The 18,462-nt window shown below is 43.1% G+C and overlaps 1 protein-coding gene across 1 annotated transcript in view; it reads right to left on the bottom strand.

Moving 5' to 3' along the window:
- LOC139266579 (CUB and sushi domain-containing protein 1-like) overlaps positions 1 to 18,462 on the bottom strand; it is a 3,131,815-nt gene that overhangs the window by 739,264 nt on the left and 2,374,089 nt on the right. Inside the window, exons 16-17 of the mRNA XM_070884173.1 lie at positions 14,041 to 14,179; positions 7,177 to 7,364 (exon numbers count right to left, since the gene is read on the bottom strand). Of these exons, the coding sequence (XP_070740274.1) occupies positions 7,177 to 7,364; positions 14,041 to 14,179 (327 nt within the window). The remainder of the gene's footprint in view (positions 1 to 7,176; positions 7,365 to 14,040; positions 14,180 to 18,462) is intronic.

The following is an 18,462-nucleotide window of genomic DNA, read 5'->3' on the forward strand; positions in this document are numbered from 1 at the left end:
CACAAACCAGATTCTCGTTGTTAAAGCCAAATTTAGCACAGTCCGTAGAAGAGACACAATTAAGACAGGAAGAGAATCAGGATAGAGGTAGAGTAAAAGAGAGAAGTGTGAAATTAAACCAGAAGGTGAGAGTGAAAAACCATTACCATAAATGGTTAAAGTGGTTACCAGGAAGAGTGGTGAAGATATGTGGTCCTCGCACATATTTGATAAAGATGTTTGATAACGGACAGGTTAGGTTTATTCATATTGATCATATTTTACCTACAGACATGGAAGGAGTTGAAGGTGGGAATGATTCAATTATTTCTGACTCATCAGACAGTTTTGATACACCAGTAGCAAATCCTAAATCCAATGTACTGGAAACAAATCCAGGAGAAAATCAGAATGAAATTCTGAGTCCGAGTCAGGAAAACAAAGAGCCTGAAGTTAGAGTGAGTTCAAATGAAAATCAAGGAAATTCCATTGAGGAAAACATTCCTTGAATGAGTGTGAAATCGAGATCATTTTGGAAGGTTCTGTTCGAGAGCGAAGGTATCCTCTTCGAAACAGAAAACAAGTGGTAAAGTTAAATTTGTAAATATGGAAAAAAAAATGTATATCCTGTGTTATGTATAAACATGAAAGTTATGTATGATGTTTATTATGATGGCTTGTTCATTAAGGAGGGAGAAATGTAATGTCTGTAAGCTTGTAATGTTTGTAGCTCCACACGGTGGATGTGGACGTATTGTGTACTGCAAGTACAGGGTTAATAATAAACAGAACTAGGCAGATTTCTGGAGACTTCCGAGAGAGCTGCCTGCCATGTTAGGAGCTCTGTGTATTTTACTCTGTGAATATATCACAAAGATAATTGAAGGATTTGATAGGATGAATAGAGAGAAATACTTTGCTCTGGTGAGGGAATCTAGAACAAGGGGGATAGCGTTATAATTAGAGCTCGGCCATTCAGGGGTGATGTCAACAAGCAATTCTTCACACAAAGGATCCTGGACATCTGAAACTCTCTCCCCCTGAAAAGCTGTTGAGACTAGGTCAACTGAAAATTTCAAAACTGAGATTGATAGATCTTTATTCTGCAAAGGTACTAATGGAAAAGGAGTTAAGATACAACAACTTGCATTTATATGATGCCTGTAATGTAGTAAAGTGTCCCAAGGCAATTCATAGGAGTGCTATCGAACAAAATTTGGAACCGAGCTACAGGTAGAATTGGCATGCATTGCGTCCATTTTTTGTGCTGAAAACAGGAGCAAAACATACCAATTTATCGATGGGACGGTCTGCACCCAATCTGCACAGGCATTGGCGCTACTGCTAAATTCATGGACCCTATTATTTTTAGGCCAAAAGCAGACATTTGCACCCTTGAATGTGTTAATTAGGGGTCTATCGCCTGTCAGAGAATCCTTTTACAAAATTAGGTCTCGGTTGGGCCTGCCTTGCTCTGGATATGTAAGCAGTCCCCACCACCACCAACGAAAAGTCAGAGGAAGTAGCAATATGTGTGCTGTCCTGATTCCACAAGTGTCATGATCCCTGGAGCCAGGTGGGGGACGACCCTGCTGGCAGTGACGACTTCGGTGATCTGGTCCCACATCCTTTTTTCTGGAAGGCCCCTGTGGGTGCGGGACCTCTCTTGCAGTGTTGACACCCTGCACAAATTAGAGTGCTACGTGCGAGACCCTGGGTGTCCCTTCCCTGACTTGCTGAGCTATTTGTGTTAGGGCCGGAGCACTTTTCCCAATTTTTTTTTAGGTCCGGAAGGCAATTCAGCTTTAAGAGCTGAAAACTGCTATTTGGGAATTTTTATCAGAAGATTGTTGAGGTTTAAGGGATAAAACAGCCTATTTTGTAATAGATTTTATTCTTTTAATTTTAGAAGGCAGTACCCCTTTAAGGGACCTACACGGCTTTCTAAAGTGACAGCCTTTCTTTAAGAAAAGGCTGTTCTTGCTGCAATGACACTGTGGCCACGCTACATTGGGGCCTCCTGCTGGGCCTACCGCCACAAAAATCGGCCTTGCAATCGGCACCGTGATCCCGGTCCTGCCAACACCATCAATTTTGGCAGGCGTTAACTCCGGCTCGCAGTGGCACCGGCACTTTCCCAGCGCTCTCCAATTTTTAGCCCTTCAACATCTGAGAGGAACCAAGACCTCCTTGCGACAGTTTTCCTGGGCTTTCTGAATATTTGGTTTCCTGCACAATTGTTGGCTGCAAAATGGAACGGCACTTTTCCCCATTTTTCCTTTTTACAGTGAAGCTCCCGCCTGTTTCAGATGGTCGCCTCCAACTTCTCCCCGGGTCTGATTGGAAAATGTTGGACCGATACTTTTGACAGTATTTCAGGAAGATTCCTTGTTGCCCAGTTTCACAGTCCTACATGTTTCACACATATGCATGGTATTGTTTCTAGCCAGCAGGACATCAGAAAGCACGGAACAAAATTAAGGCATTTGCTTTGTTATGTATGTTAACTGGGTTTTACCTGCCACCGGAGGGCGCGACCGTCTGAGTCCTAATGGTCACTGGCAGACACGTGCAAGCTGTGTATATATTGCTGGCAGCCATGTAGAATCCTCACTTTGAGAGTAAATAAACTGGAGTAAGGTCATGCCTGAACTAGCTCACCGTACTTAACCTCGTGAAGTTATTCAACACTTAACATGATCCATCTAGAGAAGGGAGCAGGTGGTGGATCTCATGGACAAGTTGCGCTCAGAGAGCTCATGAGGGCAAATAGGAGAGATGCTAGAGAAAGGGCATGGGGATACTGGGGTGGGGGCAGCAGGGGAAGCAGCTGAATGGAAGATCTCAGTCTTAGTGACAAAAAAAGTCCAGGAACTCCCTTAACCATCCTCTCCCTATGACCACTAATACTGTTACCAACCAGGTATTTATCTGGTTTCTTTCTGAAGGAGTTAAGTCACTCTGCCTCAACTGCTTTTGGTGTATCCCGATTATCTTGTAAGAGAAAAATATGTCTCCACATTTCTAGCTTAATTTAAACTTGTGTCTGCTAGTCTTGTGCTATGGCCGCAATCCCATTCTGGAGACTTAATCTCATCCGACACTTCAGTGCAATACTGTCAAAGATGCTGTCTTTCAGCTGAGACACAAAACCGAGGCCCCGTCTGCCCTCTCAAGTGGGCGTAAAATATCTCATGGCACTATTTTGAAGAAGAGCAGGGGAGTTCTCCCCGGCGTCCTGGTTCATTATTTATCCCTTAACCAATATCACTAAAACAGATTATCTGGTCATAATCATATTGCTGTTTGTGGGAGTTTGTTGTGCCCAATTAACTGCTACACTCCAAAAGTCTGACATCAGTAGTGGGTAAAATGATGGAATCAATTATTAAGGATGTCATAGCAGTGCATTTGGAAAGAGGTAATATGATAGGTCCAAGTCAGCATGGATTTGTGAAAGGGAAATCATGCTTGACAAATCTTCTGGAATTTTTTGAGGATGTTTCCAGTAGAGTGGACAAGGGAGAACCAGTTGATGTGGTATATTTGGACTTTCAGAAGGCTTTCGACAAGGTCCCACACAAGAGATTAATGTGCAAAGTTAAAGCACATGGGATTGGGGGTAGTGTGCTGACATGGATTGAGAACTGGTTGTCAGACAGGAAGAAAAGAGTAGGAGTAAATGGATACTTTTCAGAATGGCAGGCAGTGACTAGTGGGGTACCGCAAGGTTCTGTGCTGGGGCCCCAGCTGTTTACACTGTACATTAATGATTTAGACGAGGGGATTAAATGTAGTATCTCCAAATTTGCGGATGACACTAAGTTGGGTGGCAGTGTGAGCTGCAAGGAGGATTCTATGAGGCTGCAGAGCGACTTGGATAGGTTAGATGAGTGGGCAAATGCATGGCAGATGAAGTATAATGTGGATAAATGTGAGGTTATCCACTTTGGTGGTAAAAACAGAGAGACAGACTATTATCTGAATGGTGACAGATTAGGAAAAGGGGAGGTGCAAAGAGACCTGGGTGTCATGGTACATCAGTCATTGAAGGTTGGCATGCAGGTACAGCAGGCGGTTAAGAAAGCAAATGGCATGTTGGCCTTCATAGCGAGGGGATTTGAGTACAAGGGCAGGGAGGTGTTGCTACAATTGTACAGGGCCTTGGTGAGGCCACACCTGGAGTATTGTGTACAGTTTTTGTCTCCTAACCTGAGGAAGGACATTCTTGCTATTGAGGGAGTGCAGCGAAGGTTCACCAGACTGATTCCCAGGATGGCGGGACTGACCTATCAAGAAAGACTGGATCAACTGGGCTTGTATTCACTGGAGTTCAGAAGAATGAGAGGGGACCTCATAGAAACGTTTAAAATTCTGACGGGGTTAGACAGGTTAGATGCAGGAAGAATGTTCCCAATGTTGGGGAAGTCCAGAACCAGGGGACACAGTCTAAGGATAAGGGGGAAGCCATTTAGGACCGAGATGAGGAGGAATTTCTTCACCCAGAGAGTGGTGAACCTGTGGAATTCTCTACCACAGAAAGTTGTTGAGGCCAATTCACTAAATATATTCAAAAAGGAGTTAGATGAAGTCCTTACTACTAGGGGAATCAAGGGGTATGGTGAGAAAGCAGGAATGGGGTACTGAAGTTGCATGTTCAGCCATGAACTCATTGAATGGTGGTGCAGGCTAGAAGGGCCGAATGGCCTACTCCTGCACCTATTTTCTATGTTTCTATGTTTCTCTGTACTTCATTGACTGTAAAGTGCATTGGGCCTCCCTGAAGTCATTAATGGAGCTATAGAAATGCAAGTTCTTTCAATCTATATATCAAACAGGGCTCTTACATCTACACCATCTATGCTTCTGTATGTTAAAGAACTGGATCATATTTTCATATTTTCCCTTAATCTTTTTACCAATGAAAATAAGTATAGTGAAATGAGTCTTTCCTCACAACTTGGAGCCTTATGTCTTGGAATTATTTTTGTGGATGTCTGTCTGTTTGTTTTGCTACACTCTCCCTATCCAGGAGGTATTCTCAAACAGTATTACACTTCTTTTTGACTCTCAAAAATTCTAGGAAAACCTGTCTTCAAAGCAGATTGAAGTATTTTTATATTTGGGAACTCATCTGGTCCACTCAATTATGCATAGAATCCATAGCTAAAGGTCACTTGTGTATGATATCGCACGGTTTAAACTTTTGAGCAATATGATTCTGAAGGGAATCTTTTTTTTAATATTCATTCACAGGATGTGGGTGTCATTGGCAAAGCCAGCATTTATTGCCCATTCGTAACTGCCCTTGGGAGTTGGCAGTGAACCACCTTCTTGACAACTGAGTGGATTCCAAAGGCCATTTCAGAAGCCAGTTCAGAGTCAACCACATTGCTGTGGGTCTGGAGTCACAAATAGGCCGAACCGGGTTAGGATGGCAGATTTCCTTCCCTAAAGGACATTAGTGAACCAAATAGGTTTTTATAACAATCAAGTCATTTTATGGTCACCATTGCTGAGAGTAGCTTTGTATTCCAGATTTTATTTAATTAACTAAATTTAAATTCCCCAGCTGCTGTGGTGGGATTTGATCTCATGTCTCAAAATCACTAGTCCAGACCTCTGGATTACTAGAATCAAATTACTGTGCTAATCTCAAAGGAAAAACTGTAACATAACCACTATGCCACTTTTCCCATTTAAATTGAAAGTGTGTGATTTTCACATTTGCACCATTAATTAATCGTCTGTCACACTATTCCCCATGTTTATCTTAGCAAGTCAAGTGATTCTGAAGATGACATGAACTGTTGCACTCGGAGGGTATAAACTGATCTGAGTCCTATCTGATGGCAGTGTGAAAAAAAGGCAGAAGATAGTGAAAAAAGGACAATCATGAAATGATTGTTTCCATTAATCTTTTTATGTGGGCTTATCAAGAAATACAAAACCTAGCACATCCACAATTCTCTCAGAATCAAATTACTGTGTTAATCTCAAAGGAAAAACTGTTCAAGAACTGAGGGCAGCAAATGTTCACTTATTGAAATCAAGTCGAGGCACAATTGCACAAAATTTGCTCACCCTGATTTGGAGGCATAACATTGATTGAATTAAGCATGGGCTGCAGTGCTCACCTGTCCTGACTCTGCTAAAAGAGGTCAGGACAGTCCATGTGTGCCAGGCAAAGTTCAGTACTAATGAGTCAAACTGGAGAACGGTCAAACCAACGCATTAAAGTGTGTGCTCTGCATTAAGTCAGAGTAATAATGTTCGGGAGGTTCTGACTGAACTCGGTCAATGAAATATTTGATCTGATAGAACGAGATCATTTCACTGTCCCCTTTTCTGCTATATGTCTCCTTCAAGAGTTTAAATACATGTGGCAAATATTTAACACAAGTCTACTCATTCAGCATCGTCAACCTTGTGACGAAAGGTAACCCAAATTTACCACAGCAACTTATATCTTCTGATCCGTCTAAATGAACTGTAATTTGCAGAAGGAAACTGTTATATTTGTGAACTTGTATTTACTCTGCACAGCCACCAGAGGGCTCACCCCTGGAGTCCCAAGGGATCGCATAATCCCTTGGGAGCACAGGTATTTAAGGAGACCTCACAGGTTGGAGAGGCACTCTGGAGACCTGCAATAAAAGACTAAGGTCACACTTTACTTTGAGCTCACAGTGTTCAATCTGACTCTTTCTCCATACATAACAGAAACCATTTAGAGAGCTTGGAAACAAAATACATATACATTAAAAAAAACACATTTTGAAATTTCTGCAGGGAGATGTTGATATATTCAGTTCATGTCCTGTTGGTACAAATCAAACCAAAACCTCATCCCTCCAAAGTTAACAGCAGCCCTGCATCAATGTAAATATGTCCTCTCGTGGTGCAGGACAGCCTGTACGGTTAACCATTCCATCAGGAAAAAAATCCCAGAGTCGGTCGGTACATAAAGCTGCAAACCATGACATTTAAACAATTATGCCCACCTGTTTGCTTGTTGCTACTGAAGCAATAGAGCCCTCCTTATAACAAAATCTGGGCAGATTCTATTGCACCAGGAGCCCAAACTATTTCTATTTGAAGAATTAGCTAATATGAATACAGCATCAGTGTTCACCCGAGGCCCTGTGGCATTGTTTAAACAACCAATTCTCTTTGAGGAAGATGAAAGGAACTTACTTTCATAGCGAATCTGAAAACCAACACTTGAACGACTGTTGTCAGTAGTTAACAGAAGGTACATGTGATTGCCAGTGCTGATCAGAAACTGAGGTGCTTGAGTACCATGGTATTCTCCTATTAAAGGCGATGAATTAACAGGCCCATCCCGGATTTCTAAAGTGTCGTAATTAACTTCAGTTTGAAACCTGTGATAAGAAAAGAACAATTAAATTAATTTACTCATTTACAAACACTTGCTCTGGGGAAATGGCCAGACACAATAATGCACACATTGCTCTATATTACAACCCTTATAATACTTTGAAAATACGCCAGTGATCAAATAAAAATGTCTAAATTTTCTTTTTAAATTGCACGATCGACAATCTATCTAATTGAGATATGCTGATCTCAAACAAAATAAAGCTGCTGATTTACATTAACAAATTTTAATAGAATTAGTACATAAAAAATAAAATCACCGGGTGCTATAAATTGATTTGAATTACTATGTCCTATAATTGTGGCTGTAATTACCCCACACCCTAATAATGTAATTTTAATTACCCCACACTCTCAGTGCAATTTTAATCTAACCCGCCCACTGGGAAACTGATGGGATCGGATGTAATATTGGTTTTACAGCCTGCCCGATTTTACTCTCCATTGAAGTCCTTATAGAGCAATATTAGACAGGGTATGAAACCACCATTCTACCTGATCCTGTGGGGTTCCTGCCTGGTGAGTTCAGTTAAAATGACCCCCTATGAATTAGTTTTAATTCTTCAAATCTGTGTGATGAATCGATTAATATACATGTTTCTTGGAGTTCTCAGGTTTCTTACATTATGGACAGCAAGACTCGCCCAAAGGGTTCATGGGCAAATGAGCTGTATCGTATAGTCCTGATATAGGTCGTCCATAGAGGTCTCAGGTTTGATGCCTGCCCTGTGCTTCATTGAGCAATTTCAATTGGGTCTTCATGAGGGTATATAATTCACCTCAGCTTCCCTGACACAGGGATGGAAACAATTAACCATCACTAACTAGTGACCTCTCCTGGAACTGCACACATGGATATCAGATCAGGACAGGACAGGCTTGGCTATGCTGACTCACATGGCTTGCTAAGCTGACGACACTCAAGGATCAGGCTCACACGTAAAGAACAGCACTTGGATGAGGTAACAGAGAACTTTTGCTGACTGTGAAATCTTTCCCCAGTCACCTCTTTCAGGAGAGGAAAGGGTGTAAGAACATGAATGAAAAAGATGTATGTTTCGAAATTCAGGCCCATTTAGTGTGGGAATTTAGCACAATCTAGGCTGGGAGCAGGAGTTCACGATGGAACTAGTTTCTCCTCTTCCCTCATCTTACTGAGAAATTCCAATAATGAAGGGGTAGGGGGCTTCTTCTGCCTTTATCCCCTTTGGCTTCTCTTTTCCCCCTTCCCTCCATCCCAGGTTCTGACGTGCCAGGCTTCCTGGAAATCCTCCTGGTTCTACCAGTCATAAAGGGGTGCCTTTATGAAGCAATTGTAGTGCCCTTATAGTAGCTGTAAGTGGGGACCACTAGGTCATATCCAAACCTCAATCGATCTTGATGGACTGCCATTCAGAGAGTGACCAATTCATTTAACTGAGCAACCAGCATTCAAAATTCTGGGGATGAAATTCCCCCTTTTTCAGAGGCCTGTGAGTGCCTCCGGGGGATACTTTTCTGGCAAGTGGCAAGACACTTTTCGCCCGGGTTGGGTGGGGAGGTGGTATCGCTGCTGCCTCCCGGGAAATTGGCGTGGAGTTTGTGGAGGTGCTGCCGCAGCAGCGCCATGCCCCAGGGGTAGCGCCCCGGATCACCGCACAACCGGTAATGACATCCCACTGTCCCCATAGGCCAGATGCCCCAGTAGCATTGTTAACAGCATAGATGCCTGCCCACATCATCCCTGAAGTATTGGATGCGATTAAGGTGGGGGGTTAGCAGGCAAGCAGGCAGATGTCCCATCCTACTGGGCTTCTGACAGTGAAGCAAGGCTCTCAGAATCTGGGTTATGGCATTCAAACTGTAAATTTTACTGGCTATCATGAATGCCAAGTATGAATCTAAAATTGGACAAAAAAAAAATCAAAGCACTGTAGTTTAATTTGATGCAACTGATCTGCATTTATATAATTTGTCTTAAATGTATGCAGTGAAATGTAAGAGTTGGTGGCCAAAATAGACATCATGCTTCTAATATTATACAATGGAATACTAATGAATGAATGCTTTAATGTATTTGTCTGAAATTTCTTTTTCCACTGTTTCAACAAAGGTCTTCGTCCAATTTATTTTAAACCATTTAACACCTATGCTAAAAAGCAAAAAAGCAATTTCAGACCAACGCGTTAAATTTTCAAATTGTCGCATCTCGGTGCATAAATTCAGGCCTCAAGACTTGCTAGATATTACTGCATTAAAAGCCTCTCTTTTGTCAGATGATTTTTCTTAAATGTAACTACACCAACAAGGTCAAAAAGATAAATAAATAGACAGACATGCATGGGTGATCATTTTTAAGCAGGCTTAATGAAACAGTTTGGTACAATGCTCAAAAGAGGCTGCTGTTTGCATCAAGAGAGACTTTAATTTCAAATGTAGATCTGAGGGAAAGAGGTGCAACAGAGTTAATTGTTCACTGAAGGGGAATTGAGCATCACAAATAAATTAACAGCTTTCACAGATATAATTGCACATCACAAATTTTTCCCAAGATAGGAATCCTAATATTCAACTAAATATTTGAGAGTCAAGATGTTAGTTAGTCCAACAAAACATAACTTCCCTAAGGGGAATGTAGCAGACTGGAAATAAAGCTCTGACTCTGGCTTACGTTAATACCCCAGCCTTACCCTTCCACCTTTGATATATTTAGTTCCAGTGATATTTTTCTATCCTGTGTCCCAAGCCAGGGGGAGATGAATATTTAAAATCAACATGCCTATTTGTGTAACATATAACATGACTTTCTCTTGTACAGCATACTTGAAATTTGAGCAGATTTCCTTAATGTAAGCATTAACCCTACCCCTAATCAAAATTAAAAATAGAACAAGAGTACAAATGATTTACTTAAAGATACATCTTCAGTCAACAGCATGCATTGCTTTGTGCATTGTTGCTCTTGTCTCCTTCTCTCCTGAAGGAACTGACTCGTGCAAAAGCAGCTCTCCATTACCTCATCTAAGTGGCCTTACTTCGATGCTGGGGATGTTGGCCTGATCGAGGACACTAACATTGGTACATCTGTCCTCCCTTGGGAGTCCATAGCCAAAGATCACACTAAGTGGAGGAAGAGCATCCGGGAGGACGCTGAGCACCTCGAGTCTAGTCGCCGAGAGCATGCAGAAAGCAAGCTGAGGCAGCAGAAGGAGCGTGCGGCAAACCAAACTCCCCGCCCACCCTTTCCTCCAATAACTCTCTGTCCCACCTGTGACAGAGACTATAATTCCCGTATTGGAGTCACCTGAGAACTTACTTTTAGAGTGCAAGCAAATTTCCCTCGATTTCGAGGGACTACCTATGATCCTATGATGATGATAATTGGCCTTACCCAACATCCTGAGCCCATGGCAGAGACAATATTTTAGCAATGCTATTCAATGTCTGAGCTAAGACAGTACAGATCAGGGCTCAAAACTTATAGCTTTCCTGATTCATAAGACTCAGTACCATACCAGGCCCAGCATTTGACAACTGAGCCATCAAAGGGAGTGCTGACATTTCTAAAGTTCTAATTTGAATAATTATATGAAATTTGTATAAAAAATAAATTTGAAGAAGGTACACTGATTTTCTGTGTGCTTTTTTTTAAAGTTAGATCAATATTCATAATGACTAACAAGGGAAACATAGAAAAACATAGAAAATAGGTGCAGGAGTAGGCCATTCGGTCCTTCAAGCCACATAGTTAAGTGCCCACATCTTAGTAAAATAACAATTTAAATAAATATGACTGATGCAGAGAATTGACAAAATAAACCATTGAGTCTCAGCAGTCTGAAGGAAAAGTGAGTTAGTCATGTTTGATTTACCAGCATTTATTTTATAGCATATAACTGAGTCCCACTGTGTATTTTGGTTGTGTTGTACCATGTATGATAGCAAGGACTATTTGACAAATTTAAGATAAGTAAGTACATAAATGTACTGCAGTGACCTGACTACACAAGTTACATGCTGGGATCCATGAAATGACGCAGTTCAAAAGGAGCCATTCAATCCTTTTCAAGAAAAAAGCCCCATGAAGAACCTTCTTATGTGGAAAAGAGAATTGGATTTGATTGGCACAGTGGGTTAACATACTGAACTTTGATTTCTGAGATTTGAGTTTAAATGTAGTCTAGTTAACTGAGATAAATACTTTTTTCCCCAGGTAGAGGTGAAAGTTGGAAATCTACCTCATAGAGTTGAACAAGTGTGAGGTGGACAGTGACTCAGAGGAAGGTTGGCCCGCGCAACATTGTGGTATCATGGAATAGGGACTACTACCGAGAGGGGTGAGAGGCAGGTAGTAGTGGATGATTCAAAAGTCAGGATTATAGACAACCTTTTTTTGTAGTTGTGAATAGTCCAGTGCCTCTGTGATGATAGGGTGAAGGACATCGCAGAACTCCGAGAAGGGAGGGAGAATAGCCAAAAGTCACGGTCCATGTTGGAACAATTGAGGTTTGGAAAAGGGACTTTAAGGAATTAGGCATGAGATTGAAAAACACATGGTAATTTCGGTATACTTTTCTGCACCAAATGCGAGACAAGGTAAGGAAAAGAGGATTAGGAAGATAAATGGTCTCCTTCTGTGCTGTAAAATGTCTAAGGTTCTATGAATTGTAAGGACTGTAAGCATCGAATCTCCAAGGATTTATTGGACATTGTATGGACATTGCGTTTGAATATTTTTCTCACCGCAGAAAAAGCTGGAAGCTATTTGTGGAAGGGGCCCAGGTACTGCTCCATGTTGGACTGAGAATGATGGGCAGGAGTTCTGGGAAGACAATGGCCAAGATAAGGCAATTCATTGCAGGTGATGAGAGTCCATTGTTAAGCAATGTGAACTCATCAAATGTAGATCAGTGATCGAGCCTTTACCTGGATGAGATACCAGAACGATAGAAAGCCATTAAGCCCAGACCAGTCGGAAGCGAAAACTCATCACTGGACTCAAAACAGGAAGCCACGAGAACAAGGAAACTTTATTGGACCAAAAGAAGACACCCACAGGAAGCCTCGAAACAAACTTTATTCAGCCTGAAAACGCAAACGAACTTGGGATATTAAAGAGGCTGTGTGGCCACAGCTCGCTCTCTTGGTCTCGCTCGCTTTGGCTCTACAAGGACCAAGCCCTCTGTATGGGACGGAGAGAAGAAAACCAGAAGAGACACGTTTTTCATTCGGAGAAGCAGTGAGTAAGCCAACGATCGGTGAGCATCATCTCTGCACACGCATCTTTATTTTAAGATCACAGCCACAGTGTGAGGGGGTATTGTGCATTTTCCCAATCCATAAAGGTTTTCAGGGGAGGTTTTAGACATGGGTACTTTGCGATAGGGGCCTGTTTAGATGGGCCAAACTGTGTATTGTACTGCATATGTTTGTTTTACATACCAGGGTGTGCGTGGTTTTACTGGGTGCAGGTGTGTGTTTTAACTTTAATAAAAGCATTGCCGGTTGAGACCAAGGTATTCATCCCTGACTCATTCATCTGTTCAGTACAGTAATCACTCCCAGCGCTAGAACTATTGTAAAGTGGGGGTGCTTCGAAAACACCTAAGGGAAACCACTTACAGAATAGGAACAATCAGCTGATGACAACAGTCCATTCATGTCATGATCGTGTAGGAGAATTCGATGGCTGCCCGTTATATGTTACACCTGAAATTCAATTCCCGCAATGGAGCTGAATATCAGGCACTGCGTATAACCGGCGGCCGAACTGACACCGCTCGTTTTTCGCCAACGCTCGAGACGAATTTCTCGGCCCAGTTGTCATAGAGATGTCTATGCTTACGTTGAAGGATTATGATTTAATTCTGTGAAATGAACTTCCTCTTTGATGGTGTTTTTCACATTTAACTTCAACTGCATTTTTCCCACAGTTTCCAGAATACACCAGCACTCTCTGCTGATTTACACTTAAGACGAAGTGCAGGAACATCTCTGGGATTGCAAATCTTAGTTTATTTCAAGCAAGGTTTGAATTCCATCACTGTTAAATTCTGGAAGTGGTTTCAAATTCAAAAATGGAACTTCCAGCAGGTGGATTCAGGGACTCTTTGAAAAACCTATGATACGATTAACAAACAGGATATATGTGAATGGTTTGAAAGGGGAATTCTCTGACATAAACCATTGTAGAAGTGGAATCCATCAATTATTTTAAATGGAATTAGATCATTTTTTGAAAAAGAGGAATATTAAAGGATCTGGGGAGTGGGTAAAAAAGTGACATTTAGACTAGAAGCCTCTTGGAGAATTTTTTTAAAATACAGATGATGGACCAAATGGCTTGTCTCTATGCTGTAATATTCTCCAGTTCTGCACCATTAATAAATGTGCGAGTAATGCCTCGTGGCAGATCATCAGGATTACAGTATTTTTTCCCATTATATTAACAGGCTGTCAAAATTTGATTCTTTGAAACCTTGCTATAATATAAAATTAGAGTGCTAGCTGTCGACTGAACTATTGGACAAATATATTTGAGATTCATAGTTCAATTTTTCAACATTTGCAATTTAATCCTGCTTCTGGTGTTAATAAAAAAAATGCATATTTTGAGACAGGCAATGATAAAAGGGTTAAAGGTCAATTTACTTTTAGTTATAAGAATTGAAAATGAATAACCTGTCAAATATTATTTTGATGGAATGTCGTAGTTGTGCTTCAATCACCCATTCACAGTTCAATGAGTCCTTGTAATATCCTGGCCATCCTGGAGATAGAATTACACCACTAGGTGCTGTCAAATGGCCACCACATGGTGCTGTCAGATAAAAGACAAAAAGACAGAACTCCATTTAAATACAAACAACTTCTTCCTTCAAAGCAATCAACTTTTGCACATAACAATAACATTGGCCCCGATTTTAACTCGAGGTGGATTCCTTGCTCGGCCCTGAGGTAAAATTACAATGACGTAAAATGACGTAATTGGGCCGTAACATGTATATGTAAAGGAGGACCCTGTTGGCTCCGGGCGTGTGTCCTTGCTGCCTGCTCAGAAGAGCAAGTTAAAATTCCAGATACTGCAGCCATGGCAGTTTTCGGACAGGTAAGAGCCAGAGCAGTTAACCGCCCACCCGCCAGGTTTCTGCTGAGCAAGTAGGATTGAAATCGCCCCCAATGTATCCTCTGTTATTTCTAAAGACTTCACAGCAATAAAAGAGTTCTTAACGAATCAACAGGGCAACACAGGTCAAGCCGAGGTGGCCTGATGGATTAGCATGCTGCTCAAGTGTGCCACAGCATGCCAGCGATTTCTCATAAAATGAATTTCCCTGATCTCACCCAAATCTATCAAGTCAAGGAGTAAAGAAAGATAAAGAGGCTTTCTCACACATAAAGAGTGACACAAATCAAACCTGTTAACATTTTGAAAGAGTTTACCGCCACCTGCCTGCTTCAGGTGATAGTCCAATTTTAACATGGAGATTGGGGTCCTCTGACCTAAATAGCATCCAATTCCCATTTCAGGTTGGAACTGGTACAAGTCTGTGCCGTGCATATTCCGACCAGTTCCTCGAGCGATGGAACTGAAGAGACCCGCTAAGAGTAAGTGTTGAATTATTTTCGTGAGCCCCAGAGGACAAGGACCGTTCCCCTGAGGCCCACGGAAATAATCTGGACGGCTGCTGCTGCCCCAGAAATCCCTCTCAAATCATCATCATCATCATCATCATCATCATCATAGGCAGTCCCTCGGAATCGAGGAAGACTTGCTTCCACTCTTAAGATGAGTCCAATACGGGAACCACAGCCCCTATCACAGGTGGGACAGATAGTCGTTGAGGGTAAGGGAGGGTGGGACAGGTTTGCCGCATGCTCTTTCCGCTGCCTCCATCTGATTTCTGCATGCTCTCGTCGATGGGACTCGAGGAGCTCAGCGCTCTCCTAGATGCACTTCCTCCACTTTGGCCAGGGACTCCCAGGTATCAGTGGGGATGTTTCACTTTATCAGGGAGGCTTTGAGGGTGCCCTTGTAACGTTTCCTCTGCCCACCTTTGCCATGAAGGAGTTCCGAGTAGAGCGCTTGCTTTGGGAGTCTCGTGTCTGGCATGCGGACAATGTGGCCTGCCCAGCGGAACTGATCAAGGGTGGTCAATGCTTCAATGCTGGGGATGTTGGCCTGGTTGAGGACGCTAATGTTGGTGTGTCTGTCCTCCCAGGGGATTTGTAGAATCTTGCGGAAACATCGTTGGTGGTACTTCTCCAGCGACTTGAGGTGTCTACTGTACATGGTCCATGTCTCTGAGCCATACAGGAGGGCGGGTATTACTACAGCCCTGTAGACCATGAGCTTGGTGGCAGATTTTAGGGCCTGGTCTTCCAACACTCTTTTCCTCAGGCGGCCGAAGGCTGCACTGGCGCACTGGAGGCCGTGTTGAATTCCGTCGTCAATGTCTGCTCTTGTCGAAACTTACCTTGCTGACACCTACCCTGGCCCGATTTTGAGGCCTCAACCCAGCAAGCTACTCCAGAATGCCTATTTGGCACCCTGCACCTTGTCTGCAAAATTTAAATGATGATGGGGCCTTTTTGCTGCCGGAATGGGTGGCTGACCAGCAGTCTTCACGAGGCAGTGGCCCAAAAAACACAATTGGATCCTGTTGTATTAAAGGCAATGTAGCAGGATAAATTGGAACTTGGCTAAAGGGCAAGGAACAGAGAGTAGTGGTCATGGAGTTTTTTTCAGATTTAAACAATTGTGTCTCCAGGAGTCAGTCTCCGGACCGTTGCTATATATCTGTGATCTGGAGCATGGCTGACTGTGCAGAGGGACCACAAGTGATTTGAGAACATGGGTAGGGTAGTCGATTGGGCAGCTACACATTTAGATGAAATAAAATGCAGCAAAAATAAATGAGGTGATATATCTTGGGGAAATGCACACTAAAAGGCGAAACTTTAGGCGAAAAAGGGTCGAAGAGCAGAGACACTTAGGAGTTCATATAAATAAATCTTTAAAAATTGGGCGACAATTAATAAAGCTGCAAAAAAGCATATGGGATGCAAGGTTTTATACACTTTGGCATGGAGTACAAAAGCAAAACTAAAACGATATATGTCATTGGTTAGGCAGAAATTAGAATATTGGGGGGGGCGGGGTTTAACACCCAAAACAGATTGTTTGGGGTCGGGTGATTATTTAAAGTTTTAAAAATCAGAATCCCGAGCCCAACCCGCCCACTTCACTTTTAACGGATGCGGGGACAGGGGAGGGAAGGATGGTGGCATACCCACTCCCAGAAGGCAGGCTGGCAGTTTAGATTATACAATGAGGCTCTCTGCTTCTTGGTGGTCCACCATTTTAAATTTAACAATGGGCAGGGGGAGGGTGATGGGCTGGGGCAGTTTTCCAGGCCTCGGGGAACCCACCAGCTAAAGTGAGGAGTGGACTGCTGGATCCAGGATGTAAGTGCCTTTCCACTTACCTGCTGGATCCAGTATTCCTGCCTCACCACCTCCCCCAAGATCAGAGACCCTCCCCGTCCCTTCCGATCTCCTTTCCCCACCACTCTCCCCGCTCCGATATATCCGACAATGCCCTCCATCCCCCCCACCCGACATCCGATCTCCAATCCATTCAGTCCTTCCATTCTCAGCACCCGCTCCCCACCCCCCCCGAATCCCCCTCCAGTCCCTGACCCCATCCCTGGCCTCCAACGACCCCTCCGTCCCCCAATTCCCCTCTGGCCCCCGATTCCCGTCTGGCCTTCTGGCCTTCTCCCTCCGCTCCCGATCATCCTCCGGCCTTCCAACCACGTCCCTCTGGGCCCCCGATCACCTTTCAATCACACCCTTCTGGCCTCTGATTATCCCCCTATCCCACCCCCCTTCTCCTCTCTGTGGCCTGGTGCCACAGCCAGCCAACCTCTCCATCAGGCTGGCTACGGGTGGGAAACTGAGATCAGGCCAAGAAACCTTTTCTCCTGGGTCACCCAACTGCTTTCCAGCACCACCGCCCTCGCCCCACCCCGACCCCCCCCCACCACCCTCCTCGGCCCTCCCCCTGCCCCTACAAGCCATGGTGTCCAGTTTTGGGCACCCTATTTTAGGAAGGATAATAAAATGATGGACAGGGTAGAGACTTACTAAGGTTATAGCAGAGATGAGCGCTTTTAGTTATGGAGGAGACACTAAAGTAACTGGGGCGCTTTTCATTAGAAAAATGAAGTTTAAATGCAGATCTGATTGAGACATTTTGATAAGATAAATAAGAACAACTATTTCCATTGGGCAATGATTCAGTAACTAGAAGTTATCAACTTCAGATCATCATTAAAAAAACAAAAGCAAAGTTTAGAAAGCGTACTTATTTTTACAGAGAGGGTTGTTAGGGAATGGTCCTACCAGAAAGAGTGGTGGAACATAACATAAGAAATAAGAGCAGGAGTAGACCATACGGCCCCTGAACTTGCTCTGAAGCAGGCTCGAGAGGTGAAAGCAGAATCCAAAGTATCTTTTAACAGGGAAGAGGTTATATATTTGAAAATAATCGATATATGTATGGAGAAAAGGCCAAGGAATGAGACTACAGGGAATATGGCATACACAGACTTCGATACAATTCAGTGATCTACTGCGTAGAGCATGCTCAGTAAAACCTGATGGTCAAGAGGAAAAGGCCCGAAAAAGGGAAGTGTATAATTATTTTATGTGCCCAAGAAGAACAGGAGTTTGTCATCGAGCTCATTAGAATAACGTGGACCATTGCCACCACAAGCACCTTCCCCTTTACCCCCGCACCCCAAGACCTATCTTCCTAGTGCCTGGGTCAACCTGTGGGCCACACAATATTGCATTGACCTTGAGTGAGTAAGTTGCAGCGGGTTGTTCATTAAGGTTATGCAGCTCGCCAATGGCATTTAACGAAGTCCCACCCTCAAAATTACTCCTGCCAGAGGGATTGGGCAGCCGGCCCATCCATTCTACCAGCCAGTTGTCCAATAGCTAAAATAACCCCTTCAATGGTTAGTCCTTTTAGAGAGCTGGAACAGGCATGATGAGCTGAATGGAATCTTCTGACTGGTCAATTTCTGTAATTCT

Source organism: Pristiophorus japonicus, chromosome 7 (genome assembly GCF_044704955.1).
Source record: "Pristiophorus japonicus isolate sPriJap1 chromosome 7, sPriJap1.hap1, whole genome shotgun sequence".
Lineage (NCBI taxonomy): Eukaryota > Metazoa > Chordata > Chondrichthyes > Pristiophoridae > Pristiophorus > Pristiophorus japonicus.